We start from the raw sequence: 26,156 nt of genomic DNA on the forward strand, positions 1-26,156 counted from the left end.
GCACGAAGCCGGCTTGGAGGCGGTGGTGGCACGCGAACTTCTCCCAGCTGATGCGGAGGTACATCTTGTCGTGCGCGTCGTAGATCACGTCCACTATCCACCGGTAGTAGCCTCCCGCAGCCTCCCGCAGATGCAGTGTGCCTGGGCGCTCATCGCTGGCGATGAAGTCGGCGAAGGTGTTCGGCAGCCTCTGGATACCCCGTGGGTCGCCCTTGAGGACGAGGACGAACTCGAACAACACGGGCCCCTCCTCGTCCATGTCCGACGATGAAGACGACGGCGTCGCAGGCGACGGCATGCGTGCACCTCTGTCGTGGCCACAGCCACGACCACGGCCGCGACCTCGGCCTCGACCAGACATGGCGTCGTCTTTTCAGATGGTGGCGGCTAGGGTTGGGGAGAGAGGCGCTAGGATTTGTGTGTAAGAGGGACGATGAGAGGCGGCCCTTTTTATAGGCCGGAGGGAGGCGGGGGAGCGGTGGAGCGGTGGCGCTCATTAACGGCGGCACGAAGAGCAAGACGCGCGCGACGGGACGGTTCGCTGCTCGTCTGCGGAAACTGCACCGTCGCTGCGCCCCAATAACTCCCGTCACGAGGTAGGCGATGGTTAGGTTAAAATTGAATGAGCTGGCGACGCATCGGCCCCGCCACTCCCCGCTGGCGTCGACTTTTGGGATGTGTGGCTGACAGGCGGCTCCCACGCCCAAAAGTTTCAGCCTCGCGAGCACGGGGTTGCCGGCGATTCTATTGGGCTCGAAAATTGGCCGGCGCCGCTTTGGGACGCGCCGGTGCGAGCCCATTTTCGCTATCGGGGCTGCTATCGAGAGCGTCGGTGGAGATGGTCTAAGGTGGATCAAAGGGATTCCACAAAGCAATCAGGTGGCACTTAATTTATAAAATTGAAATTATAGCGATGAACCCAAAGCCAAAGATTTTCTGTATATTTGTTCAAATTTTTATAGAGTTTCGTTTCGAACAAACCTAATATGCTAAGAAAGTACTGGTACGGTTCTTTTTCTCCCCAGCTCTGTATTTTCCTTTTCTTTCAGCAAAGGGATCTATCGATCTATCTCTATATGTAGGGCATTTCGACCGATGGCACGCAGGGCAAGCACCATGCCAAGTCGAGCTCAAAGCTGCCTTGCTTTAGGACCGCACCTTGCTCAGTCTGGTACTTGCTTGATGCATGAGTTCAAGGTAGAGTATCCGGCTATGGCCACTAGTACTAGCATACTTGCAGCTCCCTAGCCACCAACAAGTCAAATCAATTAGGCCAAGTTTTTTTATGGCCATCGGACAAAATTAAAGAAACTTGTTGGACTGGAATCAGCAGCAGACAACGTTGTGCCATTTTTCTTTCTAAACATGACAGGAGAATTAAGAAGGTTGGCATGTGTGGTGCCACATTAGGGAAGAACCTTCTTGCTATTGTTAGTTAATCCAGCCGGCGATGCATGCATGTGCGCAATACCAGCTAAAGGGTACTAGTATCAAGTAGTGCTACACGTACTACTATCCCAATGATCAAGAGGAATATATATCATGACCTTTTCTTATTTTAATCCAGCTACATGGGCCGGTATCGACGAGAGCCATCGATCAAAAGGTGGTAAAGGGAAGGAGATATTAGGGCATCTCCAACCGGCTGACCCAAACAGACGCGCTGGGCCGTCCGTTTTGGGCCGTTTGGGTGGCCGAGCGGACGCGCGGACAGCGGCCCGCGTCCGTTTGGGTCACACGCTGCGCCCAACGCGCGGACGCAGCGCATAATCGGAGAAACACGAAACCAAACGAGAAATGGCAAATTTATACGAAATTTGATTAAACATATGCCCTATTTTGGGCAAATTTGTACATAGCCCTATTTTTGGGCAAATAACTAACAAAAGAAGCCCCTATATGGGCTTTAAAATTTAAACTAATAAAAACCCTCTATTAGGGTTTGGTCGGCGGCGCGGTGGCCGCCGGTGCGCCGCCTAGCCCCTGTGGGCGTCGTCGGCGTCGTCGTCGTCGTGGACGACGTCCCCGGGCGGCGAGGCACTGTTGTGGCTCGACCGCGCCGGGGACTCCGGCCACGGAGACCACAGGGCTTCCTCCCAGGCCGAGTGGGGGTCCGGAGCGACCCGAGGATGCGGCGGCGCATGGAGCAGCGCCTCCTCCCCGAGGCGCTGCTGCCTCTCCTGCCAGCGCGGCGCACGGCCTCCCGGCGCCGCTGCTCCTCCGCGCGGCGCCTGGCCTCCTGGCGCCGCTGCTCCTCGCGGCGCTCCTCATCGGCGCGGCGTCTGGTCTCCTCCCGCCGCGCCGCTTCCTCCTTCTCCCGTCGCGCCTGGTGGGCCTGGGCGTAGAGCTCCCAGAGCTCGGCTTCCTCCTCCGCCAGCCGCGCCGCTTCCTCCATCTCGGAGGTTCGAATGGCCGCATGGAGGTGCGGCCATTTCGCGTCCTCCTCCGCCGCCGAGATGAGCAGCGCGGCGCGGAGGCCCGGGTCCTCCTCCGAGGACTCGGGCTTGGGATCGAGAAGGAGCGGCGGCGGTTGCGGCAATGCCGCGCCGCCGTGGGCGGCCTCTCCGATGTGGAGGCCGCCTCGGTTTCCGAAGGACGGCCGCAGCGCCGGCGGACTACGGCGGCTGCTGCTCGCCTCGTCGTCGTTGGCTCCGGCAGCGAACCGTCGCTTCGGGGCCATGGCGGCGGTTTCGCTGCGGGAGTGGAGTGGGGACTGGAGTGGAGGGCCAGATCCCCTCCAGTCCCCATTTAATACCCTCCCTGGTCACCGACAGGTGGGCCCCAGGGAGACGAGGCGACCAGCGCGCGGACGCGAGCGGATGGCGCGTGCCATCCGCGACCACGCAAACCCGGCCCAGATTTGGGCCGGGTTTGCGTCGTTCGGGACGCCGCGGCCATCCGCTTTTGCGGTGCGTCCCCGCGTTGGGCCGCATTTTTGTCCGGCTCGACCCATCCGGACGCGCGGGCGCGGGATGGGTCGCCCCGTTGGAGATGCCCTTACATACCAATGGAGCAACGGGGACTTGTTCCATATGTAACTATGCAAGATAAAATATTGTGAGTGAGCTTGCACGCATATGTCTATTTGATCAAGCATGCTTTCAGAAGATATTTTCGCAGCTTGTTAGCTACTAGCTAGTGGATATGGAATCAATGAGTGGTCGATTTCCATGTGTGGTTTATTGTGTATTTCTGGTTTTCCCCTATTTCAAATTTTGCCTCCTGATATTCCAGCTCTACGGTAGACACACTTCGATATAGCTTGCAACAAAAATCCTGCCCACTTTGTAAACGTATATACTATGTATTGTACATGTAGCTGCCTTGATCCCCAAGATAGGTTAGCTAGCATATCCCACGATCTTAGGATCGGATTGATTGTAATCTGTTGTATACCGATATGCTAATATAAATAGAGATGGAGGCCTACCGTGAGGGTACGGCAAAACATAAATCTTGACTTGGTATCAGAGCCATTCCCATCTCTTCTTTCATCACGCCGCCACATCTCATCTGCCATGACGTCCAGCGGACTAGCGGATACCACCTCCGGTGCGATCGTCTCAAGCTCTGCCGGCTCCCTCGTCTCAGCCCCTACTGCTACCATCCCGGCTGCCGCGACATTCAGCGGCCTCATTACCGTGCGCCTCTCCCGCACAAACTTCAGGCTGTGGAAGACCCAGGTCGTTCCCGTTCTGACGGGAGCTAATGTTTTTGGGTACCTTGATGGATCCATCCCAGCTCCAAGCCGGATGATCACTGAAGGTGCTGGCGACGCCGCTCGCCAGGTGTCCAATCCGGCGTTCCAGCGCTGGTTCCTGCAAGACCAGCAAGTCCTCGGCGCCCTCCTCTCCAACATGACAGAAGAGGTACTCGGGCAGATGACAACTCCGACCTCCGCGCACGAGCTCTGGACTTCACTGCACGCCAAGTTCTCCGCCACCAACCGCGCCTGCATCAACAACATACGCGCGCAGCTCGCGAGCGAGAAGAAACGCGACATGACGGTCGCTGAATACTTCGCCAAGATGAAGGGCTATGCCGACACCATGGCAAGTGTTGGGCATCCTCTGGAGGATGACGAGATCATCAGCTACATCATAGCTGGCCTCGGCGAGGACTACGACGCGCTCATGGCCTCGCTCACCGTCATCAACACTCCGGTAACTCTCACAGATTTCTACTCGTTTCTGTTGAGCTATGAGGCACGTCAGAATATGCGTGCAAATTCTCGTGATGACTTCTCCTCCTCCGCCAACAACGTCGCCCGCACCGGCTCCAACAACACCAACAACCAGCGCAACACCAACAACAATGGCGGTGGCTACCGCGGTAATCGTGGTGGCGGTGGCTATGCTAATCGCGGCGGTGGCTATCCCAATCGCGGCGGTGGCTATGCCAATCGCGGTGGTGGCCGCGGGCGTGGCAATGGAGGAAATCGCTTCCACACTAGGTGCCAGGTATGCGACAAGCCTGGGCACGAGGCGCTGCGATGCCGCGAGCGCTTCAACCATGCATTCCAGGCCAGCGACCCCGCTCCCGGCCATGGTGGCTACCATGGTGGCGGGAATCATGCTGGCTATCACGCCGGCTATCATGCTGGCCACGGTGGCTATCATCACGGACATGGTGGCTATGGACATGGAGGCTATCAGCAGGGTGGTGGCTCTCACTATGGCGGCTACTACGGTGGCTATGGAGCCAGCTCTTCTAGCGGGGACCCCCATTGGTACATGGACACAGGGGCCACTGATCACCTCACCTCCGAGCTCGACCGTATGACTATGCATGAGCGCTATCATGGGCGCGATCACGTTCAAGTCGCCAATGGATCAGGTTTGAAAATTTCGCACATTGGTCGCTCCTTACTTCCTGGCTCAAATAATAATCTTGCTCTAAATAATATCCTTCACGTTCCACAAATAAGCAAAAATTTGTTATCTGTTTATCGCCTTGTTTCCGACAACTATGTTTTTGTTGAGTTTCACCGTGACTATTTTCTTGTTAAGGACAAGGCCACGAGGAGAATTCTGCTCCACGGTAGGAGTCGTGGTGGACTCTACCCTATTCCGCTTGATCGAGCTTCGCCTTCATCCTTCCGTCAAGCCTACTCTGGTGTTCGCGTCTCCTCCGATCAATGGCATCAACGTTTAGGACATCCCTCCAATAATGTCGTCGAGTCGATTGTTAGGTCAAATAAATTTTCAAGTGGTGTCGTTTCTGAGTCTTTCGTTTGTGATGCGTGTCAACGTGCAAAAAGTCATCAATTACCATATACTTTATCATCTCGAATAACCACATATCCTCTTGAGCTCATTCATAGTGATGTTTGGGGTCCTGCTCTTGCCTCATCTGGTGGCTATAAATATTATGTATCATTTGTTGATGATTTTAGCCGCTTCACTTGGATTTATCTTATCAAACATAAGTCTGATGTTGAACAGGTGTTTTATCGTTTTCAAGCTCATGTAGAGCGTCTTCTCAACTCCAAAATTCGATCAATTCAATCGGATTGGGGTGGCGAGTATCATCGACTTCATGCATATTTTCAGCGCACAGGCATCTCCCATCGTGTGTCGTGTCCCCATACATCCCAACAAAATGGAATTGCTGAACGTAAACACCGCCACCTTGTTGAGACAGGTTTGGCTCTTTTAGCACACTCCTCTCTTCCTCTTCGATATTGGGACGAAGCTTTTCTCACGGCTTGTTACCTCATAAATCGCATGCCTAGTCGAGTCATAGCTAACCAAACACCATTATTCCGTCTTCTCAAAATCCAGCCTGACTACACCTTTCTACGAGTCTTCGGGTGTGCATGTTGGCCTAACCTCCGTAAATATAATGCCCACAAACTTGCGTATCGATCCAAGTTATGTGTCTTCCTTGGCTATAGTTCTTTTCATAAAGGATACAAGTGTCTTGAACGTTCAACTGGTCGCATTTATATATCGCGTGACGTCGTGTTTGATGAAAAAGTTTTTCCTTTTGCATCCGGATCTCGTCCTAATCTTGATCTTCTAATTAATCCAACCATTTTTCCCTTGACCGAGCCAGTAGTACAGGATGCACCTATGCGGAATTATAACCTGTCTCTGTTAGGCTCTAACGTGTTGAGTGCAGGAAGTACTGAAGGAGCTTCAGCTGCAGGAAATACTACAGGAGCTCCAGCTGAGGTCGCTCGCTCGTCTCCGATTGACGTCCAGACTACGTCCATGATTGACGTACCCAGGGTGCATGGCCTCGCACCCCGTGCTGCTCCGACCGCGCCATCTCCTCCACATGGGCCGCATGAAGCAGCCCCCGATCCGGCACATGACTGCATCTCGCTTGACGCGGAACAGCAGCAGGATACTGCTGCCGCCTCGCCTGATGATACTGCATCGCCACCTCCAGCGCCTCCTGCCGGCGTCGTCACTCGTCTTCGTCATGGTATTCATCGTCCTCGACAGTATACGGATGGCACGGTGCGCTATAACCCCATGCGCCGTGCTTTCTTCGCCATGCCCGCATCTCACCGTGATGCCATCGCTGACCCTGCATGGCGCACTGCCATGGAGGCGGAATTTCGAGCATTGCAAGACAACAAGACATGGATTCTTGTTCCACGGCCAGCACGTACAAACATTGTGTCCTGCAAGTGGATTTTCAAGGTCAAACAACACTCTGATGGGTCTCTCGACAAGTACAAGGCACGATTGGTTGCACGAGGTTTCACACAACAGTCTGGAATCGACTTTCATGAAACTTTCAGCCCAGTTGTTAAAGCTGCCACTGTCCGCATTGTGCTTTCACTTGCTATTTCCCGTGGATGGACCCTTCGTCAGATAGATGTGAGCAATGCTTTCTTACACGGTTTCCTTGAAGAGGATGTTTTTATGCATCAGCCGCCCGGTTTTGAAGACCCTCGCTATCCTCAGTTTGTGTGCAAACTTCAGAAGTCATTGTATGGTCTCAAACAATCTCCTCGGGCTTGGTACTCCCGCCTTAGTGACAAACTTCAGCAATTGGGTTTTATTCCTTCGGTGGCAGACACATCCTTGTTCATCTATCATCATGATGGAGTCACTATTCTTATGCTCGTCTATGTCGATGACATTGTTATTGCTGGCTCAAGCTCTTCGGTTGTGGACCATCTGCTGCGTAATTTATCTAGTTCCTTCCCCATTAAGGATCTTGGTACACTTCGGTATTTTCTTGGTCTTGAGGCTGCATACACTTCAGGGGGGATGACCTTATCTCAGCACAAGTATGCCGAGGATCTGCTACATCGTGCTCACATGGAGAAGTGTAAAGCAGTTTCTACACCTATGTCAGTCACCGATAAACTCTCTAGTACATTGGGAACGCCATTAAATGGAGATGATGCATTCAGATATCGCAGCATTGTAGGTGGACTACAGTACCTCACTCTCACACGACCGGATATTTCATTTGCGGTCAATAAAGTGTGTCAATTTCTATCCAACCCCACTGATCAACATTGGGAGGCCGTGAAACGCATTCTGCGGTATATTCGAGGTACAACCACCACTGGACTTAGCATCCGAAGATCTCCATCTACATTATTGAGTGTCTTCACGGATGCTGATTGGGCCGGTAGCCCTGATGATCGACGCTCTACTGGAGGGTTCGCTGTTTTCTTTGGTCCCACACTTGTTTCATGGAGTTCGAGGAAACAACCAACAGTCTCGAGATCTAGTACCGAGGCTGAGTATAAGGCGCTGGCAAATGGTGCTGCTGAGGTTACATGGATTCAGTCATTGCTAAAAGAGATTCATGTCCCACAACCAAGGGCACCGATATTATGGTGTGATAACCTTGGCGCGACTTATCTTACCGCAAATCCAGTGTTCCATGCACGCACCAAGCATATTGAGGTGGATTTTCATTTTGTTCGAGAGAAGGTGGCCTTGGGAACTCTTGATGTTCGATTTATCTCTTCCCGTGATCAAGTGGCTGATGGCTTCACGAAACCAGTCACACGACACATGCTTGAGCGGCTGTCTAACAATCTGAACCTTACTAGCACCGGTTAAGATTGAGGGGGAATGTAAACGTATATACTATGTATTGTACATGTAGCTGCCTTGATCCCCAAGATAGGTTAGCTAGCATATCCCACGATCTTAGGATCGGATTGATTGTAATCTGTTGTATACCGATATGCTAATATAAATAGAGATGGAGGCCTACCGTGAGGGTACGGCAAAACATAAATCTTGACTTCTCTTGTGTCTCACATTATCCGTCGGAACATCCTCGCCCGTGTTGAGCAGGCATCTCCGGTGGTGGAGGAGGAGCAAGCATCTCTGATGGTGGTGAAGGAGGAGAAAACATCTCTGGTGGTGGTGGAGGAGGAGCAAGCATCTTCGGTTTGGGAGGAGGAGCAGTCCCTCCCGCCCGTTGACCATGAAGCCGACTCCTCCCCCTCATACTTTGGGTGGTCGTCCTCCAATGAGAAATGTGAAAGAAATTTGGAGGATGACGAGGGTGCGTTGACCGCGACGATGGAAGATGATTCATCTAAGCTCGAGTGATGGGAGGAGGACAAGTGACATCCCCTGCAGGAGGAGTACGAGATGCTCGAGAAAATCTCCCCCTTACCCAACAGATTTTTTGGATGACACAAGCTGCAGTTGCCTGCACAAATATTTTGCCCGGCAAATGAGCATTTCTAGTGCCCAGCAAAGCCGGCGCACAAATATTCACTTTTTTGATGGCATACCGGCGGATATTTACGCCGAGGTAGGTAGTTGACAAACCCAACACCAGTTAATGATGCAGTATAATAAGGGAGGCACATACTTTGTACACAGTGAATTGTGAGCACCGTGAAATATGGGTCCCATGCTACATAATGGTCAACCGCATCTGGTTGACTACTCATGCATATCTCAATGACTGGTTTGACCCACCACCTCCTGGTCGAGCCTTGCCTTGCTTGCATTCGAGGAAGCGAAGAACTACTTCAAGATTAGGGCCAGCGAGAATGCACACATACAGGTTCGCTCTGGTGTGAAGGTTCAACAAAGGCTAATGGTAGGTTATTGCCAAATATGGTGTGGAACTTCATTGCAAGTATAACCAGTCATGAAGACAACGACGTAACAAAGAATTATTTTACAACTCTCTCATTTGTATAGGTGTAGAATTTTATTATTTGCCCTTGTTTACTTTGACATTCTATCTTTTGTTCTCTTTTAACTTGCACATTACTTTTTCGCTCCTTTACATTAGCACTCGATGATTTGCCCTTTTTATCCCATTTTCTCCTGTTACAAGGATAACACGGAAATTGAGGGCCAAAATACCCCCATCATGCTCTTCCACCGGGGGAGCCCATGTGCTACTCCATCCGCATCGCCGACCCGATTCTTCTTTGTCCTCCCACATATGTATCTCATACGTCTCCTTTTCCTCTGTACCTTCAACGAGCTGCTCACCTATGTACATTCCACGAGATTGTTGCCTCTGTTCCCCGACATCTTCTCCTCGCCACCAGCGCATCGTCCATCGAGCTTGCCATCTAGCCCATCGGCGGGTCATTTCCCTGACGTCCTTGCTCGCTGGCCTGCCGTCGCCGCCCATGTCCATGTCGGGGAGAGGAGAGCAGGAGAGGGACGGCCATGGCACCTGCTCCTCGTCGGCGGCCGTGTGCCTACTACTGACTTGATCCTCCTCTCGAGTAGGTCGCCAATCTCCGTTTCTACATCCATACCTAGCGGCACGTGTCGTAGCGACGATGCCGGCTGATGGGAGTGGGATTTGCCGGGGAGGTCAGTGAGGAGCAGCCATGGAGGGGAGTGGTATGGAGGGGAGGAGGAGGATGCATGAGGGAGGGATAGGAACGGGAGATGACGAGATGTTGCTGGGCTGTGTTAGAGGCGCTGCCGCAAGCTGCTCCCTAGTGTGAGGAAGAAGCGAAGCCTGAAGGGCATGTTAGTCTTGGCGTTGTAGGCCCCGATCGGGAGTCGCAAATTATCAAGTGCCAATATAAAGGAGGGCAAAAAGTAACGTGCAAAGTAAAAAAAAAAAGGGCAAATGATAGAGTGCCAAAGTAAACATGGGTAAATAATAAATTTTCCTGCAATTGAATCGATGTCAAAATACATATATACATATGGTGTATGAAGAATTGAGTTTGATAATATATTCGCGTGCAATTTTGAGTTATGGGTTACTGGTACAGATGGATACATGTTTCAGCTTGTAATGCTTGTTGTTACATAACTAAACCATGTGTGATGCTTGAAATAACCCTACTGCTGGTCCAAACAACCATGAGCTATCTAGGATGAATAAGGTTGGCTTAACATTCATCATTTGTGATGTTCCAACATGTTGAGGGTATACCTCGGCGCCCTCAGGCTTCAGGCTAGGACTTAAAAAACCTGGAACTCAAAAACTAGGCCCAGGCCCAGCCCGGCCTGGCCCGACCAATAAGCTCAAAAGCTCATTGGGTCGGTGGGCTGTTTTCCTATTTCGTGCTTTTAGCACTACCCAGGCTCGGTCTGGTCATCGGGCCAATATTTTTAGGCCCATGCCTGAGAATTTTGGGCCAGGCTTCGAGCCGGGGCTCGGACTAGGCTACCCATGGCCAGCTATGGCTGGTGCTCGAGTATAAAAAATCGTGTGCGAAACCGTCTCTTTTCAGAGACGGTTTCTACTTTTACATAATCGTGTGTGGGATTTCACCCTTTTCAACATGGTATATTAAACCGTACAGGATGTGGAGGCCAATATATCGCTCAGCCATGCATTGTAACTGTTTGTTAAATCGTGTACGTACCACGGGCCATTTCTATTATGTGTGTGTAAAATGCTTGTTCTGTACTAGTACTATTTAATTTTGCTAGTAGCTTTAAACCTAGGCCATGCGCTATGGAATTAACTATGGCAAACTAAAGTTGTGTTTTTTGTACTATTGTTGATTAATGAATTAGCGGTACTTTTCACAAAAAATAGTAACGAACTTTTGACAACAACAAAAAATACAAAAATATAGCGCACATGTCTTCCTATGATTTAACTTTGACCAAGGTACTCTAACATAATGTTATGTGCATGCGTGAATTGATATGCAAACATACGATTATATATTGTACCATAGATTGCAAATTCTTGGAATAATCTCACTCAAAGATTAATCTAAAATTGAATAATCATAGTATGTGTAGATTCTAACTGTCTGGCTATAGCAGCGGACCTTCCTTTTTAATTGGGACCGAGCAAGCAGGCTAGCTAGGAATGCTAACTTGTTGGCGGTTTTTTTGCGTGCAACCACGTCTCACTCCAGCTGCCGGGAGCTGCTTATTAGGTCCGGGAATTGATCGCATGCATGGCCAAATTCGCATGCACTACGGGAACAACCGGCTACACCGACGCCCCGCACCGTTGGCACAGTGCAGTTCACCGTCGGCACAGGCTCTGCCGACGGTGACCGTTGGCGTCTCCCTGTTGGCACAGCAGGCGTCGGGGTCTGCGCACGCACCGTCGGCGTAGCAGGACACCGTCGGCACAGGCGTACGCCGACGGCTGGACGGTGGCCGTCGGCCGCCCCATCGTCGGCAGAGCCAACCCCCCGTCACGCCGGCTGCCGTCAACGTGCCCAGCTGTGCTGACGGTTACACCGTCGGCATAGTTTTACTTTTTTTTTCCCAGAACTGGCGGCAAAACGGTGACATTCGAACTGGAAAAAACACGCGAAACTGGGCCGGCTGTGCCGACGGTGTCACCGTCGGCACAGACCCTGCCATTTGGCACAGCTACGGGCCTGTGCCGACGGTGACACCGTAGGCACAGCCGGCCCAGTTTTTTTTCGGATTTTTGCCATTTTGGCTCAATTAGCTCAGAAAATCGCACAAAATGCACATATTATAACATTGAATGTCCAGTAACATACATAGCACCATAGAGCACAAAGATATCACCATATAGCACCAAATCTCACAAATATAGCATCAAATCCCACAAATAGCACAAATATAGCATACAAGACCATCGTACATACACGGGATCCACTACAAAGCTGGAATGTGTCATCATGTGCTAGTACAATGTAGCAACTATGGTGGTGTACTACCACCCGGAGGGTAGTACTGATCTAGCTCCGAGTGGGTGAAGCGAGGCCGCAGTACTTCGACGGTGCTCGGGGAGGTAGAACCACAACGAGAGCCACCGGAAGTAGAACCATGCCGAGGTTCGGCAGAAGCACCAGGAGAACGGCGACCGGGGTGCATCTAAAAGTCTTCCCAAGTGTAGGCTAGCTTGGACTCGCCCCCAAGGACCGGAGTGTAGATCCCCGGCCAGTACTTCCTAATAGCAGCTCCAATCAGGCTCCCTGGCACGCGGATATTATTCCCCGTATATGTGAAATTCCTACACAATTATCAAACATTAGAAAATGCTAAGTGTCATAACGAAAATGAAATCACCTTACTACTTACTCTATCTTTCCTGGGACAAGGAGCCACTTGTCATCCTCCGTAGCAGGTTCCTTACTCTCATCGGGAACCTGCGCTTCCCCACGAATCCGCAACTTCTTCGGAGCCATCTCCGTCGAAGCCTCCTCGTCCCTAGTCTCCTCCTCTGTCTCCTCCTCCTCCCTAGTCTCCTCCTCCTCCTCCCTAGTGTCCTCCTCCTCATCCATAGACTGGGAAGCCACTGAGCCAGAAGCAGAGGGAATGTCAGCTAGAAGGAGCTGTGCATCCCCCCTCGTCCTCCAGCTCGTCCTCCCCCTCGTCCTCCAGCTCGTCCTCCCCCTCGTCCTCCAGCTCGTCCACCCCCTCGTCCACCCCCTCGTCCTCCCCATCCTCCGTCTGCGTCTTCGTAACGCCGGGTGGGAACAATGGGTCTTCCACTCCGTCTGGAAGCACCCGGCCCTGGCTTCCGCTGATGCATCTGATCAAGCAAGGAGCTCGATGATGCCTTCCGTTGGCTCATATTGGGCAATTACCTGCATAAGAAAAGAGAAAATAATTAATAAGCATGTTGAAAAAGAGTAAACACTAAGCATAATGACAAATGTAGGTATTAAGCATAATGATAATGTAGGTACTAAGCATAATGACAATGTAGGTACTAAGCATAAAAGACCCTCACCATTCATCACCACTCTCATCTCTAGGCATTGGGTTCTCAGCCTCACTATCACTATCAGTATCATATGAGTATTCATGGTCGGCATTGGGTTCCGGTTGAGTCTCGACAATGTTGTCTTTGTTCGCATGGCGCTTGGTGAGCATAGCTATGTCCTTTAGGTCCACCACGGTCTCACCACGCATTTGTACATCGTTGTGGAGATCCTGAAGACCTATGTCTATTTGAAGGTCCCCGAACTGCTCTTCCTCTTGATAGAAAATTCCCTCATATGTTACCGGGTCAATGTTGTTGTAATCGTCCTCGGAGGGGATGGGTAGCTTACCATGTGGCGATACCTGGAACGCGACTTCCCAGCCCATGAGTTCCTCATTCTGACATGGGTAGGACAAATAATAAACTTGCTTGGTTTGGTGAGCCACAATATAGACGTCAGCTCCGCTGTAGGTGGTTGAAGGCCTAACTTCAACTAACCCAATGGAGGGGGTGCTTCTAATTCCACCGTGTGGGTCAAACCAGTGGCATTTGAACACAAAGAGCTTGAGTTCTATGTTTGCGTTGTTGAACGTCAACTCGTATACCTTTTGTAACCTTCCATAGTAATCAAGATCATCAGCTCCACGGGTGTAGACCCCAGTATTTATTGTTTTTGCATTAGGCCGGTTCTTCTGGTGAAACTCCGTATGGAAGCGATACCCATTTACATCATACTTCTCATGCGTATGGACTCTACGGTTAAAACCCTGGGAAACGCATCTCAACTCGTCTGTCATCTCAACGTTGGGATCAGCTCCCTACAAGTTCAGTTCAGATTATTTTGTGCATTAGTTACGTGTAATAAGACAAGTCACGGATTGCAAAGTAAGAGGAACATTTGAGAAATTACTTTTTCATGGAACCAGGTCACGAAGCTTTTATTTAAGGGCGGGGCACCCTCTTTCAGAGGAGTGTACCACTGCTTGGGAGTGGGACCATTTCTTCCTGACCACATTTCATCATGGAATTGGCTGAAAGGAGAAAATACGTATTAGACCAAAATCAAGTTACTGGTTGCAAAGTAATTGCTTCATCATTTTACCTATGAAATCGACCACTTCCTCCATGTTCATAAGCACGTAAAGCATTATGCCATTCCCTAGATCCGATGCTCGATTTCTGACGAAACCCTAGTTCTGTTGACCGCGCGGTCTACCCCTTTGACTGCATCCCATCGGGGGTCCCCCGGTGGGAATATGCTTCCATTTGAGCTTGGTTAGGTCATAGGTACATGTGGAAACAAGGATCATCCCATATGATCCCAAGGTTCTCTCCGGTTCACCTCCGAGGGAGTTCCCCCCTATACATGCAGAATCTGCCTAAGTGTAGGAACCCCCTGTCCGAGAAGCCGGACACACCCGGGAGGGTAGCATTGGATATAGAACCATCTCAAATAACTTTTGTGCATGCCATGTGGACACACACAAGTTTTGGGGCCATTCCCTAGATCCGATGCTCGATTTCTAACGAAACCCTAGTTCTGTTGACCGCGCCGTCTACCCCTTTGACTGCATCCCATCGGGGGTCCCCCGGTGGGCGTATGACTAAATTTGAGCTTGGTTAGGTCATAGGTACATGTGGAAACAAGGATCATCCCATATGATCCCAAGGTTCTCTCCGGTTCACCTCCGAGGGAGTTCCCCCCTATACATGCAGAATCTGCCTAAGTGTAGGAACCCCCTGTCCGAGAAGCCGGACACACCCGGGGGTAGCATTGGATATAGAACCATCTCAAATCACTTTTGTGCATGCCATGTGGACACACACAAGTTTTGGGGCCATTCCCTAGATCCGATGCTCGATTTCTGACGAAACCCTAGTTCTGTTGACCGCGCAGTCTACCCCTTTGACTGCATCCCATCGGGGGACCCCCGGTGGGCGTATGCCTCCATTTGAGCTTGGTTAGGTCATAGGTACATGTGGAAACAAGGATCATCCCATATGATCCCATGGTTCTCTCCGGTTCACCTCCGAGGGAGTTCCCCCCTATACATGCAGAATCTGCCTAAGTGTAGGAACCCCCTGTCCGAGAAGCCGGACACACCCGGAGGTAGCATTGGATATAGAACCATCTCAAATCACTTTTGTGCATGCCATGTGGACACACACAAGTTTTGGGGCCATTCCCTAGATCCGATGCTCGATTTCTGACGAAACCCTAGTTCTGTTGACCGCGCGGTCTACCCCTTCGACTGCATCCCATCGGGGGTCCCCCGGTGGGCGTATGCCTACATTTGAGCTTGGTTAGGTCATAGGTACATGTGGAAACAAGGATCATCCCATATGATCCCAAGGTTCTCTCCGGTTCACCTCCGAGGGAGTTCCCCCCTATACATGCAGAATCTGCCTAAGTGTAGAACCCCCTGTCCGAGAAGCCGGACACACCCGGGGGGGTAGCATTGGATATAGCACCATCTCAAATCACTTTTGTGCATGCCATGTGGACACACATAAGTTTTGGGGCCATTCCCTAGATCCGATGCTCGATCTCTGACGAAACCCTAGTTCTGTTGACCGCGCCGTCTACCCCTTTGACTGCATCCCATCGGGGGTCCCCCGGTGGGCGTATGCCTCCAATTGATTGGTTAGGTCATAGGTACATGTGGAAACAAGGAGACGGTGGCCGTCGGTGTAGACAGCAGTGTGCCGACGGTGACCGTGCGCCGATGGTCAGCTCCTTCGCCGGTCGACGAGGGCCTCTGTGCCGACGACCCCGACATTTGGCCGTCGGCACATGGGCTGGCCGTCGGCACATGCCGGCTCTCCCATAGTGATGCATGCATGAGAATAGAATAAGAAAGAAAACATAAGTGATTCTTCCTTTGGTGGCATCTACAGCTTGCATGCGCGTCCGTCCGGAAGGCAAATAACCAAACCGGACGGTGAAGCAAAGTAATATCCTTAATTTGGCTCTGTATTTTCTTTTCAGGTTTTCTTCTGAGAGCCTTTCTTTTCAGGTTGCAAAGCTATATTTTCTTTTCAGGTTTTGAAGACACAGATAATAATACACTTGAATCACACTACTCTTTCCAGATCGATGGTACCATACAGCATGGGTATGTCCAGATTTTAGTCGATTTAGATCTAACTAAAACCCAATTGGGTGACATCTCTCAAATCTCAGTTACATCCTAGTCGTAATTTGGCAACTTGCACGTTAACACCGATAATAATTTCAGTTTTGCAAGAATTCGTGAGACTTCGAGCCTCGATCTAGCGAAAAGTTAACTATGCTTTAGTAGCTTGATTTTTTTACAACCAATCACATCCATAGCGGCTGTGGCCCTGCTGCTGTTCTGCACAAACAAATACCCGCATTGCGCGTCCACCCCTCAGCTACCTATCCCTTCCCCACAATGCAGCACATTATGGAGATTCAACTTTGGATGTCCCCAACTACCGAGTCGGGAAGACGATTGACAAGGGGAACGGGATAGGTCACCAGATCTAGCACCGACAGTGCTCTCGCTAGGTGTGTTTTATGCCGCTGGTCCAAATCAGCAAGGTGTGATTGTGGCTACCGGTACCAAATCAGCGAGCCTAGGGCAGCTTGGATGACGGTTTGAGGCTACTGATTTACGATGCTACATCCGGTCACCCGATATGTTGTGAACACACATGCGATATATTGTGGACGCGATATGTTGAATCGTTTTCGCGGCGTTATCTACATGTGAGGTTATCTCGCATTTTTGATGTTGCACACTTGAGTTCAATATGCTGCAAATAAATGCGTCTTTTTGCACCATTAGTAATTTTGAATTTTTGCTCGTCCATGTAACATCATGAAAAAAGTTTGTTGTATAACCAGTTGTTGTTGCATTACTATTTTTGAATATTGCATAACTCTTTTGTATTGTTTGTTGCGCATTCTAAAAAATGTTGCGATGATTTTTTGCTATTTTAGACTTTGCTTTAAAATACAGATGAAAAAATACATAGATGGTTGATCGGAAGGTACTCTCTCTATTGAAAAATATAAGATGTCATAAATGTCCAATTTACACCGCTAGAACTGTCATATATTTAGAAATAGAGGGAGAACTCCATGGTTTTCCCTGCCATAAGGGCATCTCCAACGGGCTGACGTAAAACGGACGCCAAGTGACAAGCTAGATCCATTTGCATCGGCCTAAATGATCGAAATCGGCGGCCTAAATGGTCGAAATCGGCCATGCGTCTATTTGAATCTAGGGGTGTTCCCAACGATCCTACCAAAAAAAGAGAAAAAATGACAATATTTGTGTTGCATTTGCATCTGGACGGACAAGCCGGTCAGTTATGCATCGGGCCGCTGGGTTGGGTGCAGACGCATCTTGAAACGATCGTTCCGCGTCCTACCAACACAAAAACAGAAAGTATGTGTGTTGTCCGTTTTTTTTTTTTTGACAGAATGTGTTGTCCGTTTATGAGAACGCAAAAGGGCAAGATTTATTGACGGGTATGATCCAGCTAGCTACACGAACAAATATCGGAATGTCTGTTTAGGACACGGTTTCTTTGTTGCCAAGTTCGGGAACGGGCCCACCGCGCGCTGACGTCATTGATTACTGTAGCAGAGTCAGGCATTGCCAGCACGAGAAGAGGGAGAAAGAAGGAGAATGGAGCTTCCTTCTCCACTCGATTCGCCCCTTCCGTTAGCCTGCCTATATATGTACCTCCTCCGCGGCATGCACTAGCTCAATCACCTCACCTCACCTCGCTCCGCCCGCCCGCCTCGGCCTCCCTTCCACCGCCTCACATCCCAGCCCCAGCCCCAGTCCGGCCCAGCCGCCGCCTCCCCCGAACTACGTACAGGGCTTCCACCTCCGATCGCCGACCGGCGTTGATCGATCAACAGCTAGCTACACGTACGTACCGAGCGATCGATCGAGGAGAGGGGAAGGTACGTAGGGACTAGGGAGGAGATCGATAAGGGGCCGGCCGGAGATGGGCGGCGCGGGGTGGGGCGTGATGGAGGGGATGAAGCCGGTGGCGGGGATGGTGGTGGTGCAGTTCGTCTTCGCCGGCGTCAACATCTTCTACAAGCTAGCCGTGAGCGACGGCATGGACATGCGGGTGCTCATCGCCTACCGCTACATCTTCGCCTCCGTAGTCCTCGCGCCACTCGCATACTGTGTCGAGAGGTTCGTACCTCCTTACTCATCGGCTCTCCTTTCACTCAACGTACGAATTAAAATTCACCAGCTAGCATATGATCGCATATACACATGCATGCATTATATTCCCATACTTAATTATCAATTTGCGTGGATTTTCTTTTCTAATAAAAAAGCACCGGCAGCACAAGTTACAGTCATATATGTATGTATAGATAGAGTATATACTTGTACGAAGCATCTTCTCTACGCATCAGCAAGCTAGTTGGTCTGATTATCTACCTGTGCTAATATGCGTTACCAGGGCATCAAATGCCTTGCTTTGGCCAATTAGATTACTAATTGTTCTTGCCTTTTGTGTTGGGTCACTCAAGTCGGTGTGCATGCATGTTTTCTCTCAAGAATAAGCCAAAGCCAGTGCATGGGTGTCCCTTTCTTGTATTTTCTCCATGTTTTCCCATGTCCCCTCCCCCGCTCTGTTGACCTGCTTTTTTGTAGCAGCAAAGAAATTAATTAAGAACTTTGTGAAAAGCTACGGTCTAGCTAGCTTCCATGCGCTCCGGCCCATTGTTTATTTTATTTGGCCATGAAGGAAAAAAGGCTTGAAAACAAACCAAATCTCGAAAAGGGAACACAAAAGAGAGCAATTATATATATTTATTCATGTGTGCAGATGCTTTATCTTCATTTTGTAATGGAAAAGTGCACTCCATATAGTATATGCTAACTGGTTAATTGCATGCAAAGTATTCTTTTTTAGGAGAGATCATGCAAAGTGTACTTGGTGACAACTATATATGTTAGTAATTCGACTTAATCTGCTGCAGGAAGAAGCGCACAAAGCTGACTTGGCGAGTCATCGTGCTCTCCTTCATCTGCGGCCTCTGCGGGTAAGCAATGACTTGAATAATTGATTGAATTGTCGCCTTTTTCGTTTGTTTTTTCTGGCTTTGTTTAGTACAAATAAATATACTGCATAAATGTTTCCACCAGTTTGAACTTTTAGTTGAATTGGCTAGAGTAACAATCTTATATGGTTTATCAGAGCTAAGAGGAGGTTTCAAGTTCGGGACCCTGCATGCTAAGGCAATATTAACTAGAAAACAAAAAGAAAAGTTATGCGACCACCACTAAGAACTAAAAGAGCCTAGACGTAAGAGAGAGCAACAAACCTTTTGATGAGGAAATTCAGGTGCTCAAAGGGGATTCCATCGGGTCGCCTGCAACACATGCATAGTGCCAAACATTGAGCTAGCGTGGATGCGTCACGGGGTGCTCGCCGGCGGGCAACCCTTTAGCTTCCTTTTGTATCCATGGAGCACATGCCTCGAGCAGGCGTCCACTAGCTTCATTGTAAAGGTTTGGCACAACCGAACTGATGGAATCCCCTGCTGCTTTGCCTGCCAAAGAAACTCCTATCACCAAACCATGGAAGTAAACAAACATGCATGCATGGCTATCGTCCCCGTGCCCCGCAGATTAATTTGTCAACGTAGTGCACCATGGATCCTCCTAGAAGTTGCTACTTGCACCGATGGAGCCACCCAATGGATCGAATATACGCCGGCCTAATTTACTTCTCCTTGACTTGCGTATCCATCGCCATCAATACGCATGCATCCAATGCATGGCCTTTTTCGTTTCCAGTCCCCCATAGGAAATGGTTCCTTGGACTCTAGCGCCGCATGCATTGCCATCGTCAGCTGTCTCGCTCGAATATACTACTGTACGTACAAAGCTGTACGATAGATGGGTACATGTACGCACGTATATATGGTACGTCAGGGGTATCACATCCTCATGCTTTTCGTACTCGACTAGAATTCCTTCATTCAATCGTGGCCCAACCCAAGAACCAACGGCCCAAGAACAAAGATAGATACTACATGTAGGACATTATATTGCTGTACTACTGTATGTGTCGTAGCAGTACGTAGGTGTGTGATCGATTACGCTGCATGCATGCATGTATTGACTCATTTTGAAATTTGCAATGGTGTACACATGAATGCAGGGGCTCGCTGGCGCAGAACCTCTACATCTCCGGCATGAAGCTCACCTCCGCCACCTTCGCATCCGCAATGACCAACCTCATCCCGGCCATCACCTTCGTCCTCGCCGTGCTCTTCCGCTACGAGGGCCTCGCCATCCGCACCGTGCCCGGCCAGGCCAAGGTAGCCGGCACCCTACTCGGCGTCGGGGGCGCCATGCTCCTCACTTTCTACAAGGGCGCACAGGTCACCCTCTGGCCGCCCACGCACGTCAACCTCGCCGCCCAGCTCGCCGCCCGCCACCACTCCTCTCACCCCTCCGCTGCCGCCACCATCGCCACCTCCGAGCCCAGCAGCGGCAACCGCGCCATGGGATCGCTGCTCTGCACGGGCAGCTGCTTCTTCTACGCGCTCTGGCTCATCCTGCAGGCCAGGCTCAGCCGGGAGTACCCCTTCCACTACTCAACCACCGCACTCATGTGCCTCATGAGCGCGCTCCAGTCCGCGCTCTTCGCCCTCTGCTTCGACCGGGACCCCGCCCAGTGGCGCCTCACATTCGACGTCCGCCTCCTCGCCGTCGTCTACACCGGGGTGCTCGCCTCGGGGGTCATGCTCGTCGTCCTCTCGTGGTGCGTCAAGCGCCGCGGCCCGCTCTTCGCCTCCGTCTTTAACCCCATGATGCTCGTCATCGTAGCCGTCCTCAGCTCCCTGCTGCTCGGGGAGGAGCTGCACCTCGGCAGCGTGCTCGGGGCCGTGCTCATCGTCGTCGGCCTCTACGCCGTGCTCTGGGGGAAAGGGCGCGAGGCCGCGGCCGCCTCCCCGGAGCACGGCAAGGCAGCCGCCCCTGCGCACGAGGTCCCGCACATCGACATCGTCGTCCACCGCCATCCTCCACCGCCGCCATCTCCGCAGCAGCAACCTCAGTCTCCTGAAGCAGCATCCGCTGCACGGTGATACCGCGTCGAAGAAGAGGGACCGGCGATCGACGATATGAACTGGTCCAACCCCCGGCCGGCGATAACACTTCGTTGACTAGCTAGTGTTTTAATTCGGTGGTTAATTAGAACTTGATCGGATTGTCTAGTAGTGTACGTAGTTCTCTGATTTTGTTGATGCTCAACTAACTGTAGAGGATGAGGATCACACACTTGTGAACTGCAAATTAAGATAGGGATCCACTAGTGCAAAGCAAACTGAGGCGAGATTATTGTACAACTGAGATGAGATGAGATAACATGAGATGAGATGAGATGAGATGAGATGAATCAACCAATAAAATTTCAGGCACAAATTTTTTGAGACAAAATTAGAGGATAATTATTTGTTGACTTCATTAAGAAATGCTTAACTATTACTACTACTCTGCTCACTGAATTTTGTTGACATATACACTATATATACTACTTCTGTATGTAGTCATTATCCATATCAGTTCATGACTACCAGCTCCACTTATGTTACACCACCAGAGAAAAAGAAACAAAATACCAGATAACCAAATCAGAAATGAAAGGAAGAAAAAAAACACAAGTACGACCAAATGGAGTATTGTTTTTATCTAGCTAGACAAGCAACAGGAAGATGATTTCCAAAAAAAAAAAAACAGGAAGATGACTGAATTTCATAGTTGTAAAAGCACAACATTTTGTGGTTCAAACACTTTCTACAATTTTTGTCCGATGGCCTTTAAAATGTTGGCCTAATTTAATTGACTTGTGGGTGACTAGCTAGTTAAGTTCCATCGACCAATAAGCGCCGTGCATTGCAGCTGTCACTTTTTCCCAGATTAAGGAAAAGCAACATTGCAGATGTCCGAAAGAAACCAGACGAGGTGCATGCGCTGCTCTGGTTGCTATCACATCTTGTGTTTCACATTATCTTGACACACGTCCACATCATGCATCCATGTGTGGTGGTATTTCAGGTAAACTATCCTAGCTCACATGAGCTAATCTAGCGTTGCAATTTAGAAATTTAGTACTGAGATATGTAGTGCTGGCTGCCGAATTTTCAGTCTTAAATTGAAGATGCTAGCTGCCTATCTATCAATATCTGAACTGATGGATGGATCAGGTTCAGGCAAAACACTAGACTGAGCATGGTGCGATGCCAAAGCAAGGCAACTTTGAGCTCAACTTACTACATGCGTCACGGCGATCTGCCAACTGCACTATATAGAAGCTAGGTAGGTAGATTCCTTTCATTCGAATCCTGTATACGGCGATCTGCCAATTCACTGACACTGTGTTTGGATGTTGCAATTGGAGCTCGGAAATGAATTGGGCCAGAAATTCCATTTCCAAGTTGGAAAGGAAATGGACTGCAATTCCATTTCTGCTGTTTGGATGTATATGGAATTTCTGCAGGGAATCACAGGCTAGCACCCAATTCTAAATCATGTTTGGATGTCCAGGGCATGGAATTGACAGTTCTCACCAAGGGGACCAGTTCTCCAATGGTTCTGCAAATTTCAGAGAAAAAAAAAATTAGAACATCTAGCACTCATACACGTACAGGAAGAAGGGCATGTTGGGGAGGGGCCGGTCGGAGCAGGCCGCCGTTTGCCTCCGCCTGCCGCTGCTTGCCCCAGCCCGCCGCTGCTAGCCTCCGCCCGCCGCAACGTGCCCCTGCCATCCGCGGTTGACTTGGGGCGATCTAGGGTTGGAGGCCAGGGGACTGCGACCGACTGAGTCGAGCCGGCGAACGGGCGCTGCAGCAGGCGTGCTAGTCGAGCGCGGCGACCGACTGAGTCGAGCCGGAGGGCGGGGATGAGGAGGACGGAGGGGGTACTCACCGGAGCCAGAGCCGCCGCCGCCCCTGCGCTTCCTCTGTCGCCGCTGCGTTTCCTCTTTTGGCTGTGTCACGAACGGGTACGCGAGCCTTTCCGAGCCTTTCCGAGCTGTGGAGCTCGGAAAGGAACGAGGCCACTTAACACAGGCCGCGGGCGGGCGTGGAATTGGGTCGACGTTTCCACGGTCCAAATTCTGAGCCACTTCAAACAGCGGAATTCGGTCTACCAATTCCATACAGGCAATTCCGAGGCTCAATTCATACATCCAAACACAGTGTGAACGAAAAGAAAAGATACAGCTGGGAGCGTAACTGACCAGTGGCTGTGTACCGCACGACCGAGTACTTTCTGAAACGTGGTATCCATAAATCTACGGAAGCATTTCGTATCCTGTATATGAGATGTATATATAGGATCGTGAACCCTCACCGGCTCTAACGACCCAAAAACAGCAGTAGCAGCAGCAACAACGTCTGTGTGGCTGTGTCGCCACGATGACCGGCCGCCATCAGACAAGCGGGGCCAGCGATTGGCGAGATGAACTAGACTCTCGGTCAAAGAAGATTTGTTTGTGTTCTGTGATCAGGATGCAGACTTCGCCGAGATGGAATTAGTGATTGGGCGGTTAGAACCCTAATTGAAACTTGTTCTTAATTAGAAGGCTCGGAGGATCAGAACTAACTGTAGAGGATCACCGAATCATACCTGCAAATTCAGATAGGGGAGAGAGGAACTGTAGTGCAAGGAAGTGAAGGAACTGAGGAAAGAATGTAACTGGAATGAGATGAGATCAAAAAACTTGGGCACAATTTTTTTTGTTGAAGACAAAGTATAATAGTTAGATAATTTCATTAAGGAATACTAGCTTATTACCACATACTAGTCTTAAGCCTTGGGATGGAGGTTCGAGTAAATGGTGAACTTACTATGCCGGTGATTCCCTCAAGAGGCATTCGACAAGGTGACCCAATCAGTCTGTACTTATTTTTGCTATACACGGAGGGTTTATCATGTTTGTTAAATGCTCGTCAGATGGATGGTACTCTTAGTGGCATCCGGAATGGGAGGAGTGGCCCAGCTATCTCCCACCTGTTGTTTGCGGACGACAGTATTTTCTTTGCAAAGAGTGATTCTGCTAGTGTGGAAATTTTGAAGGATACTTTGAACACTTACTGTTCTGGGTCGGGACAGAAAATTAACTTGCACAAATCCTCGGTGTTCTTTGGTTCCCATTGCAATGAACAAGTTAAAACAACAGTAATGACAAGACTGGGTGTTCAGAATGAAGCCCTTCAGGAGACTTATCTTGGCATGCCCACTCATGTGGGTTAATCTCCTCTGAGCACCTTTAGGTTCTTGCCTGACCATATGTGGAGAAGAGCTAATGGTTGGTCGGATAGACCATCATCTCGGGCAGGGAAAGAAGCCTTGTTGAAGGCTGTTGCCCAAGCTATTCCTACGCATGTGATGAATTATTTTGAACTCCCTGTGGGCACATGTGATAGTATGAGGAGCATGGTCTCTGACACTTGGTGGGGAGTCGAAGATGGAAAAAAGAAAATGCACTGGAGATCTTGGGACTGGTTAACAATGCCTAAATCTCTGGGTGGAATGGGTTTTCGCGACATGGCTGTGTTCAGTCAAGCAATGTTGGGAAAGCAAGCTTGGTGGCTGCTTACATAACCAGACTCATTAACAACAGCTTACATAACCAGGTTCTGAAAGGGAGGTACTTCCCTAACAACAGCTTCTGGTCGGCCTCTTGTCCAAGCACTGCATCTTACACTTGGAGAAGTATTATTTTCGGGAAGGAGATGCTGACCCAAGGCCTTCGATGGGGTGTGGGAACTGGATCCACTATTCGAATTGTTGAAGATGATTGGATCCCCAATACCCCAGCTTATATGGTTACTTCGCTTGAGGATATGGTTAATCCGATAGTGGAGGGCCAAACTGTTGATACTCTGATTGATAGTGAGTCACACACATGGAATGAAGATCGGTTGAGAGAAACCTTCCATGAGGGCATAGTACAGAATATCTTGTCGGTGCTGATTAGCTCTCAGGGAGGACATGACTATGCCTCTTGGCCTCATACGAAGAATGGTCGTTACTCAGTCCGGTCTGCATACAACATGGCACGAGCAAATATATTCCATCGTGCCCAAAGTGGCCCTGGGAGGGGGTCGAGTTCACGGCTTGAACAAGAAGAGAAGGGGTGGAAAAAGATCTGGGCAGTCCATGCGCCACAAAAGATGAAGATTATCTTATGGAGGCTTGCCCATGATTGTCTTCCAACAGGCTATCAGCTTTGTCACACATTTCAGCATCTGTTTCCTGCATTTTTTGCAACCGGATGGAGAAAGTTGAACACACCTTCCTTTTCTGTGATTATGCCGCTGAAGTGTGGGAGGGTATCAAAGAGATATATGGTATCAACCTGTGTCTCCGTTTCTTCATAACTCCACGTCAATGGTTGTTTGATATTCTAATGCGATCCACAGATACTCAAGCAACAGTTATAACCATAACAATCTGGCACATTTGGGAGGCGAGAAACGGTGCAAGAAATGATGAAGGCTTTTTACATCCGAAGTGAATTGTTGAGAAGACGCGGGCCTATGTGGACATGGTACTCGAGCACTGTGTCAATCAGCCCCGTGTTGCTCGGTGTGGGTCAGTTACATCACCTCTAAGATGGACTCCACCGCCAGCCGGCACTGTATTGATAAATGTTGACTCTGCCATCTTTGCGACTTCTCGACGGATGGGTATGGGTGCGGTGATTCTGGATGATCAAGGATGGTTCTTATCAGGTTTCTGTGAGCATCAGAATGAAGTCACAACACCTGAACTTGCTGAATGTTTGGCGATGAGGAGAGCGATTCAGTTTGCATAGGTAGAAGGCCACCAGCGCATCATCTTGGCATCTAACTGACTATCTGTAGTTTAGAGGTTAGGTGACTCAGGTTTGGATCGGTGGACGCTGGGTGTGGTGGTTACAGACATCAAAAGAATTGCGGCCTCCTTTTTTTCATGCATTTTTCGTCATATTCCTCGTGGTTTGAATGGTGCGGCACATCTGCTAGCTCGTTCCTGTGAGAACTCTGCTTTTATGAGCTTCCATGATGTAATCTC

General features: G+C 50.0%; 2 protein-coding genes across 2 annotated transcripts; both read left to right on the forward strand.

Moving 5' to 3' along the window:
• The first annotated feature begins 3,964 nt into the window (after positions 1 to 3,964).
• On the forward strand, positions 3,965 to 5,295 carry LOC127330747 (uncharacterized). The gene is made up of 2 exons (XM_051356858.1): positions 3,965 to 4,836; positions 5,010 to 5,295. Exons 1-2 carry the CDS (start codon positions 4,002 to 4,004, stop codon positions 5,042 to 5,044), a joined length of 870 nt encoding a protein of 289 aa, XP_051212818.1. The 5' UTR covers positions 3,965 to 4,001; the 3' UTR covers positions 5,045 to 5,295.
• Positions 5,296 to 17,805: 12,510 nt separating this feature from the next.
• On the forward strand, positions 17,806 to 21,521 carry LOC127336658 (WAT1-related protein At1g68170). The gene is made up of 3 exons (XM_051363494.2): positions 17,806 to 18,263; positions 19,064 to 19,126; positions 20,251 to 21,521. The coding sequence occupies exons 1-3, from the start codon at positions 18,067 to 18,069 to the stop codon at positions 21,179 to 21,181; spliced, it is 1,191 nt and encodes a 396-aa protein (XP_051219454.1). The 5' UTR covers positions 17,806 to 18,066; the 3' UTR covers positions 21,182 to 21,521.
• Positions 21,522 to 26,156: the final 4,635 nt, after the last annotated feature.

The sequence above is a fragment of the Lolium perenne genome, chromosome 2 (genome assembly GCF_019359855.2).
Source record: "Lolium perenne isolate Kyuss_39 chromosome 2, Kyuss_2.0, whole genome shotgun sequence".
In the NCBI taxonomy this organism is placed as follows: domain Eukaryota; kingdom Viridiplantae; phylum Streptophyta; class Magnoliopsida; order Poales; family Poaceae; genus Lolium; species Lolium perenne.

Excerpts from the sequence above, each read along its gene's own strand:
- LOC127330747 (XM_051356858.1), top strand. The coding sequence starts at position 4,002 with ATGACGGTCGCTGAATACTTCGCCAAGATGAAGGGCTATGCCGACACC. Across the intron at positions 4,837-5,009 it reads TCAAGTCGCCAATGGATCAG|GACAAGGCCACGAGGAGAAT; the intron begins GTTTGAAAATTT and ends TTTCTTGTTAAG.
- LOC127336658 (XM_051363494.2), top strand. The coding sequence starts at position 18,067 with ATGGGCGGCGCGGGGTGGGGCGTGATGGAGGGGATGAAGCCGGTGGCG. Across the intron at positions 18,264-19,063 it reads CTCGCATACTGTGTCGAGAG|GAAGAAGCGCACAAAGCTGA; the intron begins GTTCGTACCTCC and ends AATCTGCTGCAG. Across the intron at positions 19,127-20,250 it reads TTCATCTGCGGCCTCTGCGG|GGGCTCGCTGGCGCAGAACC; the intron begins GTAAGCAATGAC and ends ACATGAATGCAG.